We start from the raw sequence: 24,128 nt of genomic DNA on the forward strand, positions 1-24,128 counted from the left end.
ACCCCCTCCTTGTCCACGTGAGGGCATCTTCCAGGCCGCTCCCAACACAGCCGCTTTTGGCCACGCGTGGGCTGCTCCATCGGGGGCCTGAGAACATTCCGGATGGAAGGCATCCTGTCTGGGCAGTCCCGGGCAAGGACTGGCTTAGCCTTCTGCCCAACACCACAGAGCCCATGGAGCTGGATCCACCAGATGTGGAAGAAGGGATGGAAGTGGGTCCACCTTGGCCAGAAGAGACCTGGGGCTACTGCGGCACGTCTTTGTGCTCTGCCATCCGAGAGCACCAGCAACATCACAGGAGTGCCCGGCGAGCCCCCTACTCGTTGCTCAGGCTCCATCACAAGCGTTAGCTTGGAGCCACCAAACACCACAGACATCCCACAGGTTTGCCTGCAAGATGTCCCGGCAATAAACAGCTCTTGCCGATTCTCAGGGGTTATGTCAGTGCTTCTTTTTTTGGGGGGTGGGAGAGGAATGGGCTAAAATTGCACCAGTGGAGTTTTAGGTTGGATATTAGGAAGAACTTCTTTACCAAAAGGGTTGTTAGGCATTGGAACGGGCTTCCCGGGGAAGCAGTGGAGTCACCATCCCTGGAGGTCTTTAAAAGACGTTTAGATGTAGAGCTTAGGGATACGGTTTAGTGGAGGACTTATTAGTGCTAGGTCAGAGATTGGACTAGGTGATCTTGGAGGCCTCTTCCAACCTAGGTGATTTTGTGATCTTCAGCTAAGGGTGTGTGTTCAAGATAGATAGTATCCATTTTAAAACCAAAGTTTCTTCAGTGATTTAAATCGTGCTGTTGGAGCTCAAGCAAAAGCAAAATACAGCTAGAGGCTTGCTGGCAACGGGAGAGTTGCTGACCTACCTGTAAAATGTAGTTGAACTACCCTTAAAAACCGAGAACCCTTCTCTCATAAACCTCACATAAGCTAATGCAAGCAAAAAATATTCCAGCAAATTAAATGATTCTGCTGTAAGTTAAACAGAACTTATTAATCTTTTGGATAACGGGAATTGGAAGTTCTCCAAAGTAAGAATTATCTGTTGTTTCCAAATACAAAATGGGGAAATTTGGTTACTTCATATAAAAAATTCTTAAAGATCTTAACTTATTTTGGGAGGATGGGGAGGGATGAAGAATAATTTGTTTATATTTAAGTGAAATAATATCTATTTGTGTCTTTAGTGGCTCTGTTGTTCATATCATTACTTTTACCCAAATACTGTATGTGGTTTATTTTTAGTTACAGTAAGGTTGCTGTAAGCAAGAAATGGTGTCTGTTCCCAAGGGGTTGTTTTCCATACTACCTTTTTATCTCCTAATCTCTGGCTTGCTTTGTGGTTCTGTTGTGTTCCTTTTTTTTTTCTTTTTTTTTTTTTTTCAAAAAAAAATATTATATATATATGATTATCTCCTCTGTGGATAGCCTCTTAGAGGAATAAAACAAACCACCACTATCACCACCAGAACCCACTTCCCTTGTGTTAAGAGGAGAACCCACATTGATTGCCTTCCCCACTTCGAGGAGCTATCAGGAACCAGTATGTAAATGGTTAGCAGAAATACTTCTTGAGAGTAACTCTTCTTCCTGTATTTTTTTCCTCAATTAAGGAAAAAACATCTGAGATGGTTCCAAATAACATCTCTTGACTATTTAAAAACAAAATAGCAAGAACAACTGAAATCAGCTATGGACAGTGCTGTTAAAAAGCTTCCATATCAAAACAGTGAGCAACCCCCTGCTGCTGTTCAGGAGGATGTATAAATACTGCTCAGGTCAACATTTGGGTGCTTGGAAGGTTGATTAAGTATCTTACTCGTGTGTTAAGGCTGCATTCTTGTCAGTCCTGAACGGCGTGCATCTCTGAAGAACTGTTTTACAACTTCAGGCTTAAGCACGACGCAGCTCTGTAGGACCAGCAGAAGTTCCATCAGAGAAGCAGCTAGTGAAACACAGGGCTCCTGGTAACTGGTAGAGTTGAAGGACTAGCACATAAATTGTGGGTAACAGTTGGGCAGCTGTTCTGTTGATGCATCTTTGAAGTTTCCAGGCTTGTCTGGTCATCTGTTGGAAGTGTTTCATCCAATGCAGTTCTGTCCTCGGGCTCTCACTCCATACACTGTTCGTGTCCTGTCGTGGTCTGCCAGTAGTGGAGAGAAACTGGGCTTGGTCTGTGTGTTAAGTGTTTCAGAAGTGGGCTGGTCATTTGCTGGGTGCAACATTTATACCAAGTACTAAGCAAGCTGTAGTTCCAGCTATGTAAAATTGGAAGGGGAACTGGGCTGGGGGAAGAGGGTCTAGAAGCCAGAAAAGCGTTCTGATACACGTCATTTTTTTAATACGTAAGTGACAGAACTTTTTTCCCTTGTAGTTGCTCAGAAGTGCTTCTGCTGTTGGAGAAAGGATGTGCCTCAGTATCTCACCCATTGCTTACATCTACTGATAGTATTTGCACTTAAAAGCAAGGAGTAGTTTATGCTAAATGTTGCCTTTCTAAAATGTTAGTGCATAGCTAATCCTATCTAATGTTTCCACAGGGATATATTCAGTGGAACTGGTAAATGACAGCTTGTATGAATGGCATGTTAAGCTTCTAAAGTAAGTTCTTGAACTTTTTTCATGTTCTGAAGAATCCATTTTAATACTGCTTTGGAAATTCTAGTTTTGATGAATGAGAATCTCTAGCCAAAGACTTAAAGAATAGCGTGCAGCTGCAGTTCTGCTATACCAAAATGCATTCAGAGATGGAAGCTGATAATTGAGCTGGTAAGAAAAAACAACTACCAAAAAAAGAACACAAAAACACTTTGCACAGTCAGCTCTGTGTGTATCACCATAACACTTATTACTGTCCAATTCTCCTAAAATTACTCTAAAATATGAAACTTCAAGTGGTTAAGTTCTTTGTCTGGAACTTTTTTTTTTTTTTTTTTTTTTTTTTTTTTAAAGAAAATGCAAGTTGTAGTTTCTTATAAGACATACGAAGGAACAGAACTGATTCAGTTTGTTATTTCTGCAGTTGAGCAGGCACATAGGGTTCTTACCTGGTCTGGTGAGGGGTGTCCCTGCTTATTGCAGGGGGCTGAAACTAAGTGATCCTTAAGATCCTTTCCAACCCAAGGCATTGTATATAAACCTAACCCTATAACAATATGAAGAATTACATTTCTTCATCCCAGCAAAAAGTGTCTGTAAACAAATGATCTACCTACGGTCTAGTTGAGGGGTAAATATCAGAGAGAAAAGAGCCCTTTAGCCTACAGAACATTCTTGTCACTGGAACAAGTAATTCTTAACTGGCCTGCTGCTGGCTATGACTGGAAGTGGTAGGTTTCTAAGCATGGAGAGATTTTTTTTTTCTGATACAGCTTTTCAGCTGTGGGATGAGGACAAACTAAACTGCTCAAGTAACTCTGCAATGGTTTGTAAGCTTCACCTATAGTAGAGGATGGGACTCCCGTGGTCCCTTTAACTAATCTTTTGGCTTGTTACAGGCGTTTTTGACTAGTCTCATAAAATTGTATGGGGTGTCAGTGCCTGGGTTGGAGTAACCCTGTAGTGTCTGAATTAATGTTCCGGGTGCTTGCCACCAGCGTTTTTTAACAAAATTGTTGAAATTCTGCTGAGAGCAGAAAGTGCCAGCTTCAGTACTTCTGCGGATGCAGGTTACATTTAACATCTGATCCAGACCTCTGATCACGTACTTCATGGAGGATTCACTAAGTCTACTGAAAACTAGATCGCTATAGCCTTTTCCTTAAATGTTTTTTCTCTTGGTCCATACATTTCCAGTGAGTTTAAGATAATTAAAGTTACTGCTCTAGAACTAACAGCTTTTTTTCTTAGTTACCAATGTTCAGATAACATTGGATAGTGGTGGGAATGTAGTGCATTGCAGTAAGCTTCCAGGGTGATCTTGTGGCAGTGTTTACTTTGTAAGGGGAGCAAGTATTTTCTACAATTAACTTCAAATTACAAGTTGTAATCTACGCATATATAGAGCAGCTCTTACAGAGAGTGGTTGTTACTTACAGGTAGTGAAAATACTGACTTCATCCGGATCTCCCCCTGCTTCTTTTATAGGGTTGATCCTGACAGCCCACTGCATAGTGATCTTCAGGTCTTAAAAGAAAAAGAAGGTGTAGAATACATCTTACTCAACTTCTCTTTTAAGGTATGTGTCTATGGGAAGAAATGCTGGGGGGGGGGGATTGTAGCAAAATGTAGAAGATGACTTAAAATACATTAAGACGTATTTAAAATGGGTAAAGATGGAGGTACAATGTTTTTTATTTATTTTTTTAAAGTTCAACTGTAAATGTGGAACTAAAGCTTCCCAAAAATTGCTTTTGAACCAGTTCTGTGGAAAAGTGGTTATTGCAGAACTGAAAAATGTTAATGTTTTAAATCTTATTTGCCAAATAAGGCTCCTGAAGTATCTCCTGATTAGGAAAACAGTGTCACGATATAGTTCGTAACTTGTTTTCTTCTTCTTGCTTTTCAGGATAATTTCCCTTTTGATCCTCCCTTTGTGCGAGTGGTATCTCCTGTGCTCACAGGAGGGTAGGTTGGAGTCGCTTTACGAAATCTTACTCTGTGGTAAAAATGTTGCAGGGAACTTTTTGAGATTACCAAGGAGACCTGAAGATATTTTCCCTAAATATCCAGCAATGAGCTGCTCTAGTCCTTGAGTTTGGTGAAAGGCTCAAAGTGTGATACAGAGATGTGCTTCTCAAGGGTTAGAAATGATAGCAGACAAACAGATAGGTGCTCTTTCCAGCTGGGTACAATTCCTTAGTTTGAATAGGATTGCTTAATTTGTATCCGGTTTGGAAAGGCACTGTCTGCCATAATGTTTAAGAACTGGTTTCTTTGTGGGCTGTTAACATCACTGTTACTTCTGTTGTTCCAAATAGAAATGTGTTTAGAGTTCTTGCTGAAGGATCCTGTTGCTTCAAACTTGCTGCACAGTATTAACTGTGTGGTGTTGTTGTGTTTTTTTTTTCTCTTCTGGTAACACTGCTATAACTTTTTTGTCTAAAAGTTCCTCAGATGCTAATCAAAAAGCATTAAATCTAATCAACACTGTGCTCTGAAAACTATCAGAAGTTACCTAAAACTTGTTTGAAACATTGCATGGAGCACAGAGGCTTATATATATCAATGGAGAGAAGATGAAATTCACCTTCCAAGGCTTTTGTGCATCTTCTGCTGTCAGGAAGTTAGGGCTCTGTGTTTGAAAATGCAGTCTGACAGCTGGTGCTGAGTCTAGTTTAAAATGCTGCCTGTCTTTTCATTTCCCTATGAAAGATGTATAGATTGTCATTGTTTAAATGCACTGATCACAGGGGAGGCTACACTTTTGGAGTGGCAAATTCTCTGTTCTCAGTCCAGCTTTTGTGATGGCCAGTAACTGCGTCAGCATAGCTGTGGTGTTGCAGCAAAAAGCAGCATTCCTTTCCATGGTCTGGGGACAGTTGTGTAAGCATTTGTACATACCAGCTGCATCACTGATTTCAACTAAGCGTATGTAGCAAAGGAAAGCAGTTTCTTTTGTCTTACGGTGCCAATTAATCTCCTCTACAGCAGTATGATATGGCTAGCTAGTTACAACATATTACTGGCCAAAAGGCGTTCCAGCTTGTGTGAACAAAAACATTAACTAGCCTGAAAGAGCTTGAAGTACTTTGAACTGTTGCATATTTTACTAACTGTTGATGTCAAATATAATTTTGTTTTCACATTTATTTCTAGGTATGTCCTAGGTGGAGGTGCGTTATGCATGGAACTTCTTACTAAACAGGTGAATGCAGACTCTTCCTCTCATTGCTGAAGTACAATGAGTAAAGGTGCATTTTTTTTCAGTAAAAAGGCACTTGATGGTAGTAGCTTTTATCCAGATGAAGTAAACATTCTTGGAAATAAAAATAGGCATTTCCCCTGAGTTTGAGTCCCTGTGTGTAAAAATAAATAAATATCTGTGCTCCAAAGGGAACATGGTGGAAGAAACTTCAGTCCCACAATACTAGTCTTGCTCCTTTTGTGCAAGATCTTCATTTCCACCTTGAGTAGGTTACAGGAGGTCGGAGAAAGGAGCCAGAAGTGAGAGCACATCAGTTTTGAGCTCTCAGAATTTCTTGGAGGAGGCAAGTGTAAAGAGTGAGTTCTGAGAAGCAAGACGTGTTCTTTCCTTTTCCAGAAGCCTCTGCTACTGCACAAAGTCAGTTTTGGAGAAGGGAGGAATGTAGAAGATTCTTGTGTAGACACAGTGATCAGTTTTCTCTCTGAAGTGTAAATGAGAGAGTAACTAGTTGCAGGCTCTGGCAGAAGCTTCTGTGAACCCTGGAAGGTAAAATAATGCCAGAGAGAAACTGCAATTTTGAGAGTAAAATCAGCTTAGCTCACTTAGTGGCATTGTTAGATAGTGGTCTTCTGTGCTTTCAACAAAAAGTCTAATTTCTGTTGTGAAGTTGCTGACAGTGTGTAAGTGCTGTAACATACCTGTTCTTGTTTCTGTCTTGCTGTACTCTGGAAATGTGTGATTCAGCCTATTAATTTTTCCTACAAGTTCTTGGTACTAATACTATATATCACTTGCCATTTCTATCTGGGCAATCACAGTTGGTAATAGAAAATGAGTAGTTAAAAACTAAAAGGCGGCTTACTGGAGTGCAGTTAAAAAAACAAACAAACAAACAAAAACCAACACCACTGCACACACAAGAAAAAAATAATAAGAACAAGATACCACAACAAAACACACATTCCAAAACAGGTTTGGGAGATGAGCCCAAGAAGTATGTATTACATAGAAATGTTTTCTTTCTCCTCCAGGGCTGGAGCAGTGCCTATTCAATAGAATCAGTCATCATGCAGATCAATGCCACTTTAGTCAAAGGAAAAGCCAGAGTACAGTTTGGAGCCAATAAGGTAAACGTACCATGTCCATCAATTACACAAATTATTGGTAGGCTGCTTCTGTTTCTTCACTGACTTGCACAGAAGATGCTTAGTGACAGAATTAATGATTATATTTTCATTTACCTCAACATCTGGTGCATGTGTGAGTATTTTATTGGTTGTTAATGCTGAGTTTAAGGCAAGATGAAGGTTTCAAGAGGACAAAACTGTTGGATGGGCAGGGTGCGTAAGTAGGGAGACGTGATGGGGGAGAAGGAGGACTCAGAATTAGAAATGAGGAAGATTCAGAAGGAATTCACAGAAGCTTTTTATGATCACAGTTCTGTCTAGCCTGGTAACTGGTTAGATGAATAAGGCAGAATCTGGGGGGAAGGAAGGGTGTGCCTGAAGTGCTGCTGCTTGGGGCAGCTAGCACGTGGTTCTGAGCCCTCTGATAGAGGGGCCTGTCCAGCAGCAGGGCTATGCCAGTCCGTGTCTTCATGATTGAGGCAAAATGAGGAATTAAGGGTATTTGTTCTGAAAATCTTGTACTTGAAAGCCAGGAACATCATACATTGTTTTGATTTGGAAGTCCACCATAGAGTTTCTTTCTACACTCTTTGAGGTCTTGCATTTTTAGATGCAGGTTCTCTCATGCTGTTTGTTTTTTTTTTTTTTTTTTTTCCTTTCAGAATCAATATAATCTAGCAAGAGCACAGCAGTCCTATAAGTCACTAGTACAAATACACGAGAAAAATGGTAAGTGTATCCTGTATTTTCGTTCTCGTCTGTACGGTATCCTGGGGTTTGATATTTGGCAGTGATAAAACTTGAAGTGCTGGAATGTCTTAACGTTGGCTTGGAAAGACTGGAAGTGGTGTTTCTGTTACTAATCTTCAAGTGTTGTTGTCTTTCTTGTTCAGGTAACTTGACTAACTGTCAAGTCTGTCTGTCTCTTAAAAAATACAGAAAGTCCAAGGGAAGTGCACTGTCTGCAACTGATACGAGAGAGGGGCTCCCCTTCCCCCATTTAAAGCCAGTTATTGGTCTCTCAGATGCTTAAAACAAGTATTAAAGGACTCAAGGTATAATTGCATTCACTGTGGCAGGATGAGAAGGCAACAAATGACCTGAGGCTTTAGAAAGGTGTAAGTGACTTACCTTGTATAAAAGCAGTCAACAGACTTGGTACCTGGTCTTGTGATGAGAGATTTAGTGCCAGTTCCCATCTCAGTCACCATCTTTGACTCAAGGTGGACACAGTGTTCTTTGTGAATTCATGTTGCCATGAACACAAGAGCATGTTTCAGTATGAGTGTAGTGAGCACCTTAGTTTTCCCACCTCTAAAATGAACGTAATGCCTCCAGTATTGTAGAAAAGGAGATGATTATTTTTAACTGCTTTCCATTTTTGTGATTTATTGATCTTGCCATTAACAGAGTCTTTTGCTTTTTTAGTTTGCCACAAAAGCCAGCATGGCTGTTAATTTTTAGCCACGTGCTAGGGTTGACTACAGTGCTTGCTGCAACAGGAGCTGTTCACAAAGCATTCACAACAAAGACAGCTTTGCAGCAGCAGTAAATCTGCTAACTTCTAGCTGCTACCAGTTCTCTGCAACAACATAAATAGGCCTGGTACCCACCATACAAACACTATGAGGAATTGGTACCATAGTGGCTGGGAGAATTAAGATTGGAGATCTGAAGGTGGCCAGGAAGAGCTATGCACACTTGTGATATGATTCAACTGCTAAACATGCCAAATCCTAGCAGGAGGCAGAGTTAACTCAGCTGACATTTCTAAGCCCATTCCTGCAGCAAGACTTGCAAAAGTGGGATAAACTGTGCAAATGCTTGTGCACACCTAACTCTTCCATGTGCAAGATAAGATGTGTATATAAATAACCCAGTGCAGTCATGTTTGTATGCCTAGACATTAAATGGCTGGAAGACATGTTTTGTTTTGCTTGTTTGTTTTTATCAGTATTCCATCTGTTTTTGTTATGGCAACGTTTCTCCTTCAACAGCTTCTTCTGTTCATGCCCAACTTGTCCAACTAAAGATAGCTGCTATTACAAAACAAAAAACAAATACACCACCACCAAAGAGAGGACCCATGAAAATACTGAGTTTTCCCACACAAATGCCGTGTCTGACCGTGGAATATGCCACATGCTCTCTGTCCAGCTGGAGATGACTAAGGCCTAGGGTGCTGGGTCTCACGGAGGTGGCCTCCTTTGGGAGGGAAGGAAGGGAGCCAGTCGAGGCTTCCGTCTCCCACAAATCCAGAACGGGCTGGTAAGATCATCCTAACCTCCCAGTGTCAGTACCTAACACGTGTCTCTGTTCTCCGTAGGCTGGTACACTCCTCCAAAAGAAGATGGTTAATACTGAGGACTGTTGTATACCTGGACCAATGTCAACAAAACAAGCTCTTTTTTATGTTTTCCAACACACAGACTCAAGCTACGAGTGCCCCCTATAACAGCCGTACTGAAGACTTTAGCTATTAGATAAGTTAGTGGATAATGTCAACTGACACGTAAAGTATAAGTTACAGCCTTACCATTCCGCTCTTCTTAGGTATCTCGGACTGAGCAATTTGGGCCTTTACTGTATTTGTTCTTTATGGATTGCGCATATTTGGGCCACTCCCTTCTTTCTCCCCCTTTTTTTAATTTTATTTGAAAGTGTAAGCTCCCTACAGCAGGCTATCAAGTTACTAAAGATCATTCAATAGGAGTTGTTCACACACTTTTTTTTTGTGTATTTCTTAACTTTGGCAGAATGCAGACTGCAGACTTGCGTTGTATTGTTTCATTTAAAGCCAGGACATTGGATACGTTGTTTAATACTGTTCTAGGCAATGTCAGATCTTGCAAATCACAGTAGTTTTTCTGGTCTGAAATGACAGCGTTTGTAGTATTTCCAAATTAATGATATAGGAAAAGCACATGTATGTTAAGTCATTAAACATTTTTCATGGCCGTATGAGAATATGAACTGTTTCTTGGAAAAGATGCTCTTCGTTTAGAGTTTTTTTCATGAGGAGAGCAAGGCCGTGCCACGGAGACCCCTGCGGGGCCGTTCCTCGCTGCGGAGCCTGGAGTTCCCCGCAGTGCTCCCCTCCATTAACGGGTTGTTGCAATCGTTTGTAACCTAATGAACTTATAAAGCCATTGGAACCAGCGCGCCGGCGCTCCGTGGGTGAAGTTTTTTATACAGAGCTCGCAATAAGGTGCGGGAACGACCGCGGCCGCCTCAGCGGGGCCGGAGCCGCTCCCCGCAGCCGCCTCAGCGCCGGGGGGAACCCGGGGGAGGGCGGGGCCGCGCCTTGCGCCGCCGGAAACGGAAGCGCGCGCCCGCGGCCTGTCCCGTCGCCGAGCGCGTGACGCAGCGTCCCGGCGCCGCCGCCGCCGCTGCCATGGAGGCGAGCGGCCGGGCCGCCTTCGTGCTCAGCAACCTGGCCGAGGTGGTGGAGCGCGTCCTCGGCTTCCTGCCCACCAAGGCGCTGCTGCGCGCCGCATGGTGAGGAGCGGGGGCGGCGGGGAGGGGCGGGGCGGGGCGGGGGGCGCCGTTTCTGAGGGGGCTGGGGAGGGGCAGCGGCAGCGGCGGCCGCCCCGCGTAGGCGCGGTGTGTGCCTGTGGCTGTCCCTGTGCCTTGCAGCGTGTGCCGCCTCTGGAGGGAGTGCGCCCGCCGGACCCTGCGCACGCGGCAGCGCCTGGCCTGGGTGTCGGCGCTGGAGCCGGGGCCCGCCGACAGCCACGCGCTGGTGCGCGCGCTCGCCCGGGAGCTCGAGGTGGGTGCGCGCGCGGCGGGGGCGGGAGCGGAGAGGAGGGGAGGGGCTGCTGCTGAGGGGGAGGCGGCGCCTCAACGGCCCGTCCGTCCGTCCGTCCGTCCGTCTGTCTGTCAGCGCCCCAGCCGCCGGCCCCGGCGCTCAGGCAGCCCCCCAGCCGCAGTCAGGCCGCGCGGCTGCCGCCCCGTCCCGTCAGGGCTCCGGGGAAGGCGGGGACAGCCCCTGCCAGCACCCCCCCGCCCCGACCTCTCCCGAGCCCGGCTGGTGGCTCAGGGAGCGGGGCGGGGCGGGGAGCCGGGACGCAGCGCAGCCTGCCCCTTCCCTCCTCCTGCAGAAGGTGCACGTGCTGCCCCAGACCGTGCTCTACATAGCGGATGCGGAGACGTTCAGCGGCCACGAGGAATGCCACGAGCAGAAGAAAGGTAACGGCGCCACTCGTGCTGCGAGGGAGCTGGCAGCCAGGTGCAACGCAGAAAGGAAACGTCACCTACCAAGGGATTCTCATACTCTGAATTTCAAAGCAGAGTAATCTTTTGAAAAAATACGACCACTTACCCCATTTGCAGTGCGAAACACAGCCCTCAGTTGTTTGTTATTTTACACAGACGTGCATTACACGGAGGAAAGTACAGCAATTTATTTTCTCACCCCGCTGACAAGATTGATTCCCATTCCACGTGCTGTTAGTGCTGGATGCTTACACATAGTACAGGTTTTTTTGTGTTTGTAGTGTTGATAAAATAGGGTGGGGTTATTGCAATGCTTGTTCTAGTCCTGTTCAGAACAGCACCCTTCTACTTCTCTGTGCTTACTTTTTTTTTCTATTTTAACAGCGAGAAAAAGAAACAGTAAAGAAACAGCAATTGCACTTGAAAAATTGTTGCCAAAACGATGTCAAGTTCTTGGACTGGTCACCCCAGGGATTGTAGGTAGGAGTCTTCTTTAATGCTTTGGGTTTTTATTGTTAGCATTTTTTTTCTCATTTCTCACCTTAAATTCTCTTTCTATGGTGTACTAGGGTGTATTCTTCTGCTCGTCCCTGTGAGCATAGAGGATAGATTATGCCCTGTATGTTGGTAGAAAGCTCTCATATATCAAAAAGTGTAGCAGGAGTCTGCTTAGTATGTTTGCTTTCCTTCTCTGTCACCAGTCTTGAACAGTCTTGCTTAACATGTGTTGGGAAGGGCAGCACAGGCCTCTAATGTGAAGGAGTAAGGAGTTGCTTGGGCAACTTTTTGAGGTCATCTCTAGCCATAAGTACTTGTGATTCTGTTCCTACTAAAGACTGTTTGAATACTTCCAGTTAGAGTAAGTAGATTATTGTTCTCTTCTTTTGTCAGCAGGATCCTTTTGCTTCCTTAGTTCTTTTATTCATGTTTTCTCTTGCTGTATTTATAAAGTATAACAATCTCAACCTGTAATTACTTAGACAAATCACATAGTTTCTTCCTGAAAGGAAGAAGATAAGACCAGGTGGCTTATCTTTGCAGTGCGGATACAGACAGTACACCAGTGCATCAGCTCGTCCTTGTCCTAATGGAATTAGTTAACTTGATGCACTTTTTCATTTTATTTTTTCCTCACGTTGAAGCTTAGTTCCACTGAGATCAAATGGCAAAATCTTTTTAGTATTTCCAAGTGAGGACACCAATTGCATAGCTCAAATCCAGGTTCTCAGTCACTTGAACCAGATCTCTGGAGCAGTGCCATCTGTTCCATTTATCCTCCCCTAGTCCCGGAGTTGGTCCACGGTGTTGTAGTATTGCTCTACCTTGACTGTGGTGATTGATTCTTGTCAGCAACATAATCCAATAATAGGGTGCTGATATTTGTGTCAGTTTGCTTTATACTGTCAGCACACGCTTCTACAACACTGTTCCCTGTTTCGTAGTTCTTAAAAATCAGAGTATCCTTGTGTAGCCACAGAAGTTGGCTGGAAGGCTGGGAGACTGTTGTATTGCACGGTGCTTGTTTTCCATTTGATTTGAATTTGGGGGAAATTTTCCAAATTGTCTCCTCCTGCAAAGTGACTTCAGCATCATCTGTAGCAAAGGGGACTCTTAACATGTTTCGTCTTTCCAAAACAACAACAAAATTAACACCAGCTACCTTTACATGTGTATGGAAACGAGCTGTCATGTTTTATGTCATGTATGCTACTCTGCCTCTTTTAATCTATATCACTGTGTAGACAAAAACATTAGAATCACTGAATGTGAGGTGTCTTTTTGTGTCGTCGTAGTTACCCCTATGGGTTCAAGCAGCAATCAACCTCAAGAAATTGAAGATGGTGAAGCTGGGTTTGCTCTGCTGTTTCCCAAAATTGATGGTGTAAAAATCCAAACCTTCCATTTTCCTAAAGACTTGAAGAACAGGGTCTTTGATGAAAGTAAATTTGCTGAAGCAGGTAAGTCCCTGTTCACCCTTCGATCTGGGCTTTTGTGAAGTGTTGTCTGGTTCTTCTGGGCTCCAGCGTGGAATTACACATAGAACCAACAGCTTCTGTGCTAATTGTGTTCCCAGAGCACTCTGGGGCTCTGTAGGGCTGCTGCTGGTCGATCAATCTATGTTCCCTTTTTTGTCTGGAGTACTGAGGGTAAATTATCCTGAGTACTGCTGTCAGATTTCTTTAGGGCTGCTAAGAGGGAGCTGTTTTGTTTCGAGCAACTCTCTAACTGGTTAAAAGTAACGATAAGTGAGTTTGTGTCATTGGGAATCATTCTTACCACCACAGTTTAGAAGTGGGTGGGGAGGAGGTGCTGCTTTTCTTCTCCAAGATAACTTTCCTTTTAGATCCTAAGTCATTTATTGTAGCAAGGAGAGGCAGAAGAAAAGACAATAGATTACAATAAATACAGTTTACATTCTTTATGTTGTGTTCTTAGCAGGACACAGCAGATCATTTACGAAGAGGGTTTTGTGAGTGTTTTTGTTCTGCAGACTTGGGATTTTCTGTCTTGGGTTAAAGAACTGGCTGATGTATGCAATTTATTAATTTTTTCAAGTAAAGTTACTTACTGCACTGTGGTTCTTCTTGAATAACTTGTATGCTCAATTCCTATCTGTAAAAGGACAATTAAAGATGTCAAGTAAAACACAGAAACTGTGCTGTGGTAAAACAAATGCTCTGTGAAAAAAGCTGGAGGAGCAGATACAATCTTCTTTTCATCGGCAAGTTTTTTCAGAAATTCTTACTTAGATAGAGAATGCAGCCCAGCTCCTGAATACGTGACCAACCTGTGTCTTGTTTTTCAGTTGCAGCAACGGAAAGCTGTTAGTAAAAGCATTAGGTGTTATTTAAGGAGAGAGTGAAGAGTGTATATGGGATACCTGAGCTTCAGGGGAAGTCAAAAATAAGGGGAATTATGCTTGTGTTTTTATTTGCAGGTCTGAAGAATAATCCAGATCTCCGTGTGGTTCTTCTGTTTGGCTACAACTCCTGGAAGTCTGGAGCTACTCGATTTCTTCATCAAATAGTCAATCCTTTGAATGAAAAAAGTATCATCCTAGCTGGGGGACAGGTGGAGAGCTTTACATCGCTGACATCTGAGAAGTAGGTATCTTTCTCAAGGTAAATTGTGAATTAGATTTAAAATAGGAAAAACTCCGCAGAAGTTGTAGCATGTTAGCTGTGTCCTACTGGAAATGTCCTAGTGGTAGTAGAACAGTAAATTATTTTTTTTAAGAGAACGAAGGCCAACTGCTACACCATGATTCAGCAAGAAGAGCTGGAAGCTTTGTTTGACTGTTACAATTAGGGTTCTGGAAACCCAGCTAGGAAAGAACTGTGAACAGTTCCAGCTTCAGAAACACTGTATGAGTTTATTGCAGTCTGTGCTTACTCTCTGGCTTGCAGATAAATTGTCACTCATTGTGACAGAGACCACTTACGTGACTGTTCTGGTTCTCTGTCAGCCTCATCTCACTTCACATCACAGAGCAGTAGCTGAACGTGCAGCCAGGACTGTTCCCAGGAGCACACTTAATGTGCTGCAGCATTGCAAGGACGTGGCACTCACAGGAACCGGCTTGATATGATCCAAGTTAAACCCTGTCCCTCTACCACAATCCCTGCAGGGCAGATGTGGGCTCCTTCGCTCCAGCTGCTCAGCTGTATAGGGAGAGCTCCTTGTGCCTTCTGACTTGCTGGTGCCAGTGCATCCTCCCTGGAGCAGCCTGTGCTGGGGAGTGTGGTGCAGACACTCCTGTGGGCTTCTGCCAGTGTAGGTCTGGACTCTGTAGTGTTACAGACATGTTTCTTGCGTCTGAGTTATACCAGCTGCACCGTTATTCCAGATAAGAGAGCTGACCATGTTAAATTATTGCTCATAAGCAATAGGTAACCATTAAAACCGGTGCATTTTGGCTAGCCAGGGAGACCTGAAGCACCAGGTCTTTGCTCAAGTTGAACTTATAGCTCAGTTGGACTTAGAGAGTTGTGACATACACAGAGTGCTAAATGTATTTGAGAAGCAAGCTTATGATTAATTCCAGGTATTGAAGTGAAAGGTTTTCCTTGCGAAAGGTTGCTGTTAAAAGAGGATAAAAATGTTGGAAGTTTTTTTTTCTGTTTTTGTTTGTTTGTTTTGTTTTGTAACTAAGGCAGCTTCCAAAATCACCAGGATGTTGGTCTGTGTTGCGTCTTACTTCTGTGGCAGCAGATTATTCAGGTGTGAAGTTGACTTCCTGAAATGTTCTCTAACTAAGGCCTATTTCCTTTCAGTAGTAACGCCCAGCCCAGCGATGCTTGTGGTGTGGTTGGACTGGCTTTCAGTGGTCCCCAGATCCAGAGTGCGACAGTTTTGTTAGACCAGGATGTAGCTGATGAGAGGACAGCAGAAGCCGCCATGCAGCGTCTCAAAGCAGCAAACATCCCCGAGCGTAACACCGTTGGCTTCATGTTTGCATGTGTTGGCAGAGGATATCGGCATTATAAAACCAAAAGGAATATGGAAGCAGATGCATTTAGGAAGTTTTTTCCAAATGTTCCCCTCTTTGGCTTTTTTGGACATGGTGAAATAGGATGTGATCGAATAGTTACTGGGAATTTCGTGTTAAGAGAATGTAATGACGTAAAGGATGACCTGCTGCACGGTTATACTACCGTAATGACTCTTATTCATCTTGGTTCAACAAAACCAAACCAAGTGTAAATATGTTTTTAATGCATCAGTGACCTGTTTCTTTCATTACAGAAAACAGAAAAGTCTGGCAGAGTGGGCATCTGCAGTCAAAGCACTTTCCAAAGCATAAACATCATTCTTGTATTATCCAATCCTGTAGGTGGAATAGAGTTTCTTATAATAGCTGTGGGAAAGCTTTGCATTGTGTGTAATCCCATGTACGCATCAAAACTGCAGGCAAATGGTATTTAATGGAATTCTGCAATTGAAGAAAGACTCCTTTTTTCTAAAAAGAGAATGGTTTGCACAAATTGCAGTTGGAGTCCAAGTAATCAACATGTAGAAATAAACAGTACTTTGATGTGTTCTATTTATGTATCCAAAACAGTCTGGAAAAACTACTGATGCGTACTGAAATACTGATGCATAAAATCCACCATTTCCTGGATTTTACTTTGAGAAATGCACAACCTGCCCAGATTTGAGTCCTAGTTACAACACTGAATGGGTTTACTAGGTAAAATGAAAGAATATCTTTAGAAAGAAATAAAAAATGCTCATTAAATAAAAATGAAATTATGTAGAAGCATCTGGCCTGCCATTCTTAGAGGAAAAGCTCTGATTTAGTGAGAGATGCTGTCAAGTTAAAAGCTCAACTCATTTCACCGTCTTGAACTCAATTTGAGTTGTCTTAAATATTTGGTTTAGAATATTATCTGATAGTTTGTACGTACCAGCAATTTTAGTCTTGGTGTGTATCAGTTTTCTCAGTCAAAATGCACTAGTTACCCTTCCTTTTGGATTCTCTTATAGCATGATGCTTGCTATTACAAACTTCTAAGTCCAAAGCGCAAAATATGAAGACTTCATCTGGTATCTTTAAGTTCCTTTAAAAAATTTTTTGCTTTTTAATTTGCATTTATGGGCGACACATGATCTGGCTAAGTTCTTTTTGTATAGACTTGTAAGACTTGTGTTTCTGCATGTTTTCCCATGCTTTTGTGAGCTGAAGCTTTTACATCAGTCACCTATATGGAGTGCTGCAGCTGGAATGCTGTATTATGATGTTCAAATAAGTACATTTAGAATAATTTCAAGTGTAGCTCATAATGTGTTTGCTCACTTTTAAATTCCTTCCTTCGTTTTTCTTTCATTTAGTAATAGAGTGACAAGAAAATAGGATTTATTTTGCAACATTTCAGCACATTTCCAATTGCCCTATCAAGTAACTGGCCTGTCCAGTGTAGTAAAAAAGAAAATAGTTTGCTGTATGTTGTACTATATCATACTAGATGTCCTATAACTATATTTTGCTTTAAATGTAACACCCAAGACTATGCCATGTTCTTGTCAATGTCTAGATGAAACTTTTCACTGACAGTAGCCTAACAGGCTAAGGAAGAGGCATGTCTGTTCTGAGTTGAACTATTGGTCTCACTGGGTGCTGAGCACTGACAGTACTTTCCCATGGCTCTGTTGGTGATTTGGTGATCTTTTCTAATTATTATTATTATTATTATTTTTTAATTCAAAGAAAGTGGATGGGATGTTAAACTCCCACTGGCATTCTAGGGATAGGAGATTAGCTACTGCATTTGGAAGAGAAAGTAGCTGGGAATTCAGTGTTCTTGAATTTTAAGAGAAGCATTAGGGTGGGCAGGGGGTTACATGTTTTCAGCATAACTGGAACGTCATGTTTGGTCCTTTCTGATTTTGTAATGTTACACATTTAACAGTAGGCAAAGAAAACGTGTGTTTCATTTCTGTAATAAAGACAGGTCTCCTGTAACAGTATGAATTAGGCCTAGTTAGCAGCACGGCTGTTAGCATAAGCCTGTGAACTTTACCCATCTTCTTGCTGTAGTAGAAGTAAATGAATTACAATCAACCACGTGTCTGGAACAGCAGTGCAAACGTGTCTAGAAGTGTCCGAAGAAGCAGATTGCGAGCTTCAGCAATGGCACAGCAAAACAGAAACTGAGAATGCAGTTTGAAGGAGCTAATCATCAGCGAGGTATTCTCTGCCCAGTCCTGTAGCTAAGGGTGCTTACACATCTTGAAGGTAAGCACAGTGCAAAAAAGCCTCTGGTAATGGAATCCCAAGAGCTTGCAGCAGACTCCCGGATCATCTCCAACACCGGGGAATGGGGAATAGGCCAGGGGATCCCAGACACATACCCTGTCTGGCTGGAATTGCTGTGCTGTCTCTCCTGGACTGCATCGTCTCTCTGCCGTGTAATTCATTACACTGCAACATGTGTGATTAAAGCGTTTTGGTATCCGGATTTGGTTTGCTTCCACATTATCATTTACTCTAAAACTATAACAACTCCTGAGTTAACCCCAAGTATATTTGTTTAAGGCAGCATGTACCACCTGTCTAGTGCATTGCACGAAAAGGCAGTGTGTGTGCTTTGCTGACAGAAAGCTTTGCAGTGCAGTAACTTGTACCTCTGTCATTCAAAAGTGATAAAGCGGACAAATTTAGTCAAAGGACTGTTCAGCAACTGAAGCAAAGTGAATAGCAATGCTTCTCACAGAGTGCGTGAAAACACAAGACTTCTCTAATGATAATTATCTGTACAGTTAGTTACTGTGGTGATGGTAATGTTTCCTGCAATATAAATCCTAAGGATTTTGTTTTGCTGAAGGAAAAAAAGAAAATCTAAGTCACAAGACCTGCAGAGAAGAGTGGTGATTTTGCTGACACAAGGTAAAAGGCATTCTTTATCCCCATGTTTTGAATATGAGCAATGTTTCATTACATGTTTCTTTTTAATGCATCTTTTAGTTGAGTGAACTGTAGGTATCAGAAGTATAAAAAGTAATAGGCAAATGTATGATGTCTAATCTCTTATTTGCACAACCAAAATAGCATTTACAAAACGTAAAACTATTACAGGAATTTTTATTTTCAAATTAGTAATTCAATTAATAATGAATTAGAATTCAGTTATTAATTCAAAAATCCACTCTATAGGATTTTTCTATAATTTGCCATTGTAAGAAAGCAAGAATAAATCAGTAAAAGTGGAGGCAAATTGTCACAACTGTATGTTCAGAAAGCAGTTTCAGTTAAAAACTGCAGAAAACTTTTACTGTATGAGGCTGTGGTGAATCCTCGTAATAATTCCCACCTTAATACAGCAATTGTAATTCATGCACATGAAAGCAGTTCCTCACAAAGATGAGTGTTAGATGCTAATTCTCAAATTTCTTACTTGATTTTTTTCCTGTTCTTAAGCCCATTTCTCAGCCAGATACAGACTCCAGAAGAGGCTGCTGTTTTGCAGGAGGCTCCAGGTTAGCCTCAAGGGTGTTCTGCCTAGGAACATGTCTTCTGATCTACAGGCTCAAAGGTGTGCAGCAAGGTAAACAGCTCATTTCTGGTGGTGGTGTGCCTGGGTCCTGTACCACAGTTTCAGATGAAATAAATACAAGTTCAAACATTGTAGGACCCTTGCACTGATTACTGTACACCTACCAGCAGTTCATAAAATGTGGGGTATTCTTCTAAACAGGTAACAAACAATTAGTGGGAAAAAATGGAAGCTTTTCAAAGGAAAAGTGCAAAAAAAAAAAGTTTGGATTATTTGGAAATGATATTACCTGGACATGTGTGTTTAGAATTATTAACAGAGAAATAGCTATTTGGAAAATAGCTTTGATAATTTAGGAACAAAAATTTTATTCCTAAATCAATGGGATTTATGCTTCTAAATTGTTTAAACACTTTAAAAAATATATAAATTGCCATAATTAACATTTCACAGCTAGATCCTCACTGAGATTAGCAGGTAGCACTGACTTCTTAAAATAGCTGTTTCGGAGTGATTCTTATTGCTGAATCAGTGGCAGTCATGTCACCTCAAGATAATTTTTCACAACTCTATGAGTTAGAAACAGCTTTTTTAAAATTAAGCTCATTTTAGTTGAGGAGACAGTGTGGCAACAGTGAGAGCAAACACTAATCCCCTGAAAACAGGAACTCCAGAACCGGTGAAAATGACTGAATAGTTTGAAACAGCAGTGAATGTTGTGATGGAGAAAAAAAGAATAGAACATACAACATAGATTCGAATTGCGGAGCCCTGTTAAAAATGCCAGTAGATGGTCAGCTACATTTTTACAGCCCACTGTTTGCCTGTACAAAAGTAGTAGTGCAAACACTATTACTGAGAGCTTAACTTGAAACCAGTCTCCTGTCATGTTCACTGAGAACGTTCAGATGTGGTACAAACTGACCCAGAGCTGAATTTAAGTGTTAGAAATTGTATTTAGTGTTCATTTGGGGGATGAAAACAGCGCTATCTTGATGTTATTTCAGGTTCTGTTTATGCACCCTTAGCTAGCTGTAGGAAAAATTGCTGGTGAAAGGCTTTTTGGAGTATCGCTTCCAAGTATGCAACTGAGCTGCAACCTGCCTGTAAGTACTTCAGTACTTCATTTCTGTTTGGTACTTTGCTGTCAAGACATTGCTCTTAGACATTAGAAAATAGGTTATGTTGAACAGGTTAAAAGTACTAAAAACACAAGAAGAACAGACTTTGAATACGCACAAGCAAGTAATACTACATACAATAATGATTATTTTTTTAACATCTTTAGGCGAACACGTTTTTGTTTGCTTGTTTTCCCCTGAAGTGCAGAAAATACTGCAGTACTTCTTTAAAGAACTTTTTTCACTTATCTTAATAAAAAAACCCACAACAATTTATGTCTAGATTCTTCTGGTTATGCAGTATAATCAGAAATACAGTAATGTTCCATCTCTTCATTTACATGCATAGATGTCAACAGAAGACATTACATCTGAGAGAGAGATACAATGAAGATTTGCATCCTGGTAATGTAAATAACATTGCCAAAGAATCATAACCAGTTTAGCTCTAGTTCCCCTCCACTCCCCGACTCGCACAGATACACATTCAGTAATATTCCCGGGTTTGAATATGGTCATAGTACAAGTGAAAACTCCTACCCAAAATAATCCACAGTTCTGTCAGTTTTTATCTTAAATAGCTTGGTATCGTTTAAAGCTGAAAGGATGCCAAATACCAATGGAACATAATTGAGGGGTATGGGCTTGTCTTTTAATGTAGAAGAGGTAGTTGTCCCATGTTCCATCCATAACCACCTTCAACAAAAGCTCTCCCTCCCTGGGCAGCCCCTTCTAGGTACATATCTCCTGATACAGAATTTGCTGAACACATAACAGGAAGTTTTAGCTTTTTAGCCATGATCACTGCTTTACCTTTCCGCATGGATTCTGGTCAGTTGGTAGTTCCTACAGTCACGACACTTAAAACAGAAAGCAGTGGTGCAGATGGAATGTCTGTTGTGGTAAGTTCTCTCCCCCATTTCTTCCCTGCTTTCCATTTTGAAATAACTAAACCATACTGTCAGAGCCTCTCTACTGTTCTTTCAAAATGCAGGGCCAGGAGAAAAATAATTTTTTTGGTGCAGTAAATTGTGAAGGGGTGGCATAATATTGAAAGTACCATTAGAGTAGTTAGTGCTACCAAATGGATTGCCCGTTGGTTATTCGACATAATATTTAACAATATAAATCCAAAGACAGAAAAATCTTCATTTTCCTTGAACAGGTATTTGAAAAAATACGGGAGAGAGAGACTGAACAACATATAAGCAGCCTCTTAGGTCTATAAAGAGGTTTCCTGTTAGTGGTTGGCATTTTGTTCTGCAAATGATCAGAAGGATTCGCTAACACATTAAAAAGAGCCCTTTACTATGAGGAAGGAAAGGAAGGAAAACATGATCCTCAGTATAAGAGAATTTTTGCTGTAACAAATCAATTGGTGTGTAATTGTATTAGTGTAGGCTCCTAGGAAACCAGTCTTTTCCCCTTCTCTTCCCCCTGTAACTTTTAAACTGGTGGAGAGATAATTTCAAAGATAGGAGATTTTATGTTTCATGAAAACTGGAGTCAAGCAGAGAAGAGACCGTGACTCATCCCTGTGTATGCACGTAACACCTTTTACGCTCCACTGACTCCAGCCCCAAGATCAGATCCATTGGAACCAATGTTTCTGTAGCTTTCTTGCTCACAGGACTACTTGCTTAATTTTGTAAGCAAGCATTGCACAATTTTATTAAATTGGATGTAATGTTGGCTACCCTGCACTTCCTGTGGCATTTGGCCAGCTTAAAATGAATTTGTAGCCAAATCTCCTTTTGACCTGAAAGACAAATTCCCCGAGCTTGCGAATTGAAATAAATAATTTTAGAAATTGGAATGTTTTCTTTTGCAGTGGATTAGAAGGAACCTGAATCGCTAATAGGATTTCATCCAAAGATAACATTGTTTCATAAATTGACCTGTTTGCATTTAAACATGGTTTTGTTTTATTCATTCTCACTTCTTGTACAAATTGTTTCCTGGATAATGCAAACATGATTGGTAATACTGAGTAACTATTCCATGTTTGTCTGGAAAGCTGAGAGGGTTGTAGGAGGTTATAGTGTACAACTTGAGTCCATTTATTTTTCACATCTTCTATTAATATTTCCTTCCTGAATTTCCATTTAAGACAACCATAAGCCTTTTCTTCTTTCAATGAAAATAGCATGCTGAAGTTTACTAAGTCTGAATGTCTCGTGATCAATAACACATGGAAATTATTTAACAGCCGTCTTCTGTGACTAATTTCCACTGAGGCTATGCAAAGTATTTTAGGGAACACGGATTCTAATGTAGCTGTCATTATTGCTGCGCATCTAAGCTCTGCATTTAACACTGGTATGTCCATATGTGATGAAAATACACTTTCATCTTTCTTAGCCTTTAAAACAACATTATCAGCTTCCTCGTGAGTATCTGCTAAGGGTATGAAGTCCAAGAAATAACATCTAAGTTCAGTTAATTTGGGGAGAAACTTATCTTTCCGTGCTTTATATAACTTAATAAGGAACTTCTCTGGATCAGGGCCTCTACTTGATTTGATGCTTTCAGATTTTCCCTTTAGATGCCAAGCTTTAACTTGGGCTCCAACTTCTCTGAAATGAATCCTCAGAAAGTAATGTATTTTTCTGTGTTGTTTTCTAATAGTTTCTATGTTACGTTTTTTTCCTTGACTTCTTACCGTACACACTGTAGCATTATGCCTTTTCTTCTCTGTCTTGCTGTACTTTCGTCTACATTGATATAAAATACACAGTATTTTTTCTGACAAAAGAGCATGCAGTAGACACCCTAGGAATTGAAGCTTATTCAAATTTTTCTTTGCACTTCCATTTTTATACACCTCCATTTTTTTTATTTCAAAGATGAGAAATATGCATTCCGCATTTTCTCCCATTTGAAATCCTGAAATTTTCTCAATAAACTTTCTCTTCAAAACAGTATTATAAATGCCATACAGTGAACTGCTAGGTAATGTGCCATTATGGAAATAGGTGCATTTTTTCCTAGTTGCAACCTCCAGTGATAGAAATGAGTTGAAAATAAAATTGTTCAATTCACAATTTCTGTGCCGCTGACCACCCATCCGGTCTCTTTGTGTCATCAAGGCAGAAAGAGAGAAAGACCATGCCATGTCATTTGACCTCTCTTTGCCAGAGTAAGGGAATCCTGTAAGGAACCAGATAGCGATATATATATTGGTGTGATCAGCAAATGGTTATGTGAGTAAAACAAAGGGATCCTTAGAGAGGGAAGTGCTTGTCCAGCCAACACACCTGTCTAGATAATGTATTGTTTCAGGAATGGACCTGATGAATACAATTCCTGACTTCTACTGTCTGAAATATCAACTGTAAACCTAAAGTAAGATTTAGATCAGTAGTGAGAATTTTAGAAGGCGGCAAGACAAAAATAAAACCAGCAAGGAAGGTACCTTGCTTAGTTTTAGGGACATATACCAAGCAAAGGGTAAATACTCTACCCAGTAGGCTACTTCTAACCATTACCAATCTCTTCTCTTAGTATTTTCTTTTAATTTGAATTAAAATCTTGTGCCAGAAAGCTGACCAATACAATAGCAGTGGTATCTCACCCTCTTGTCTTACTATTAATAATAATTAAAAAAAAAAGCTGAAGAAAGGTACTTCTTTTTTCCTACATCTGGTAAGAGTATTCTGAAACAAGCCAAATCCTTGACATACTTCACAAATACAAAGTTCATGGTGTTACCTCGTGCTAAAAAATCCTGATTGTCTCACATTCTCTATGTAGTGAAGAAAGATTTCATACTTCTCATGCAGTAAGAAACAAAATTATGTCATGCTTTTATCTGTTCATCATTGAAAACAGTATCTCACAAAATCCAAACATAGGTTATAGTGATT

General features: G+C 41.2%; 3 protein-coding genes across 5 annotated transcripts in view; all 3 read left to right on the forward strand.

Moving 5' to 3' along the window:
* Nucleotides 1-9,893, forward strand: part of UBE2Q2 (ubiquitin conjugating enzyme E2 Q2) — a 41,909-nt gene extending 32,016 nt beyond the window's left edge. The window contains exons 7-13 of the mRNA XM_084293701.1: nucleotides 2,540-2,600; nucleotides 4,086-4,176; nucleotides 4,507-4,565; nucleotides 5,757-5,805; nucleotides 6,837-6,932; nucleotides 7,595-7,661; nucleotides 9,259-9,893. Of these exons, the coding sequence (XP_084149827.1) occupies nucleotides 2,540-2,600; nucleotides 4,086-4,176; nucleotides 4,507-4,565; nucleotides 5,757-5,805; nucleotides 6,837-6,932; nucleotides 7,595-7,661; nucleotides 9,259-9,290 (455 nt within the window). The 3' untranslated portion in view covers nucleotides 9,291-9,893. The remainder of the gene's footprint in view (nucleotides 1-2,539; nucleotides 2,601-4,085; nucleotides 4,177-4,506; nucleotides 4,566-5,756; nucleotides 5,806-6,836; nucleotides 6,933-7,594; nucleotides 7,662-9,258) is intronic.
* A 391-nt stretch (nucleotides 9,894-10,284) lies between these two features.
* On the forward strand, nucleotides 10,285-17,080 carry FBXO22 (F-box protein 22). Of its 2 annotated transcripts, none has more exons than XM_084293674.1 (7): nucleotides 10,285-10,430; nucleotides 10,569-10,701; nucleotides 11,033-11,120; nucleotides 11,532-11,627; nucleotides 12,941-13,105; nucleotides 14,086-14,251; nucleotides 15,422-17,080. In XM_084293674.1, exons 1-7 carry the CDS (start codon nucleotides 10,327-10,329, stop codon nucleotides 15,849-15,851), a joined length of 1,182 nt encoding a protein of 393 aa, XP_084149800.1. In that variant the 5' UTR covers nucleotides 10,285-10,326; the 3' UTR covers nucleotides 15,852-17,080. The 2 variants fall into 2 exon arrangements, with proteins under 2 accessions (XP_084149800.1, XP_084149801.1); XM_084293675.1 differs by having other exon boundaries at nucleotides 15,425-17,080.
* Nucleotides 17,081-17,236: 156 nt separating this feature from the next.
* Nucleotides 17,237-24,128, forward strand: part of TMEM266 (transmembrane protein 266) — a 103,855-nt gene continuing 96,963 nt past the window's right edge. For both annotated transcript variants that reach the window (XM_084293669.1, XM_084293670.1), the window contains exons 1-4: nucleotides 17,237-18,534; nucleotides 19,066-19,192; nucleotides 20,149-20,247; nucleotides 20,612-20,667. The gene's annotated coding sequence lies outside the window, so the exon portion shown is untranslated. The remainder of the gene's footprint in view (nucleotides 18,535-19,065; nucleotides 19,193-20,148; nucleotides 20,248-20,611; nucleotides 20,668-24,128) is intronic.

This window comes from Netta rufina, assembly GCF_964035555.1.
Source record: "Netta rufina genome assembly, chromosome: 11".
NCBI lineage: Eukaryota > Metazoa > Chordata > Aves > Anseriformes > Anatidae > Netta > Netta rufina.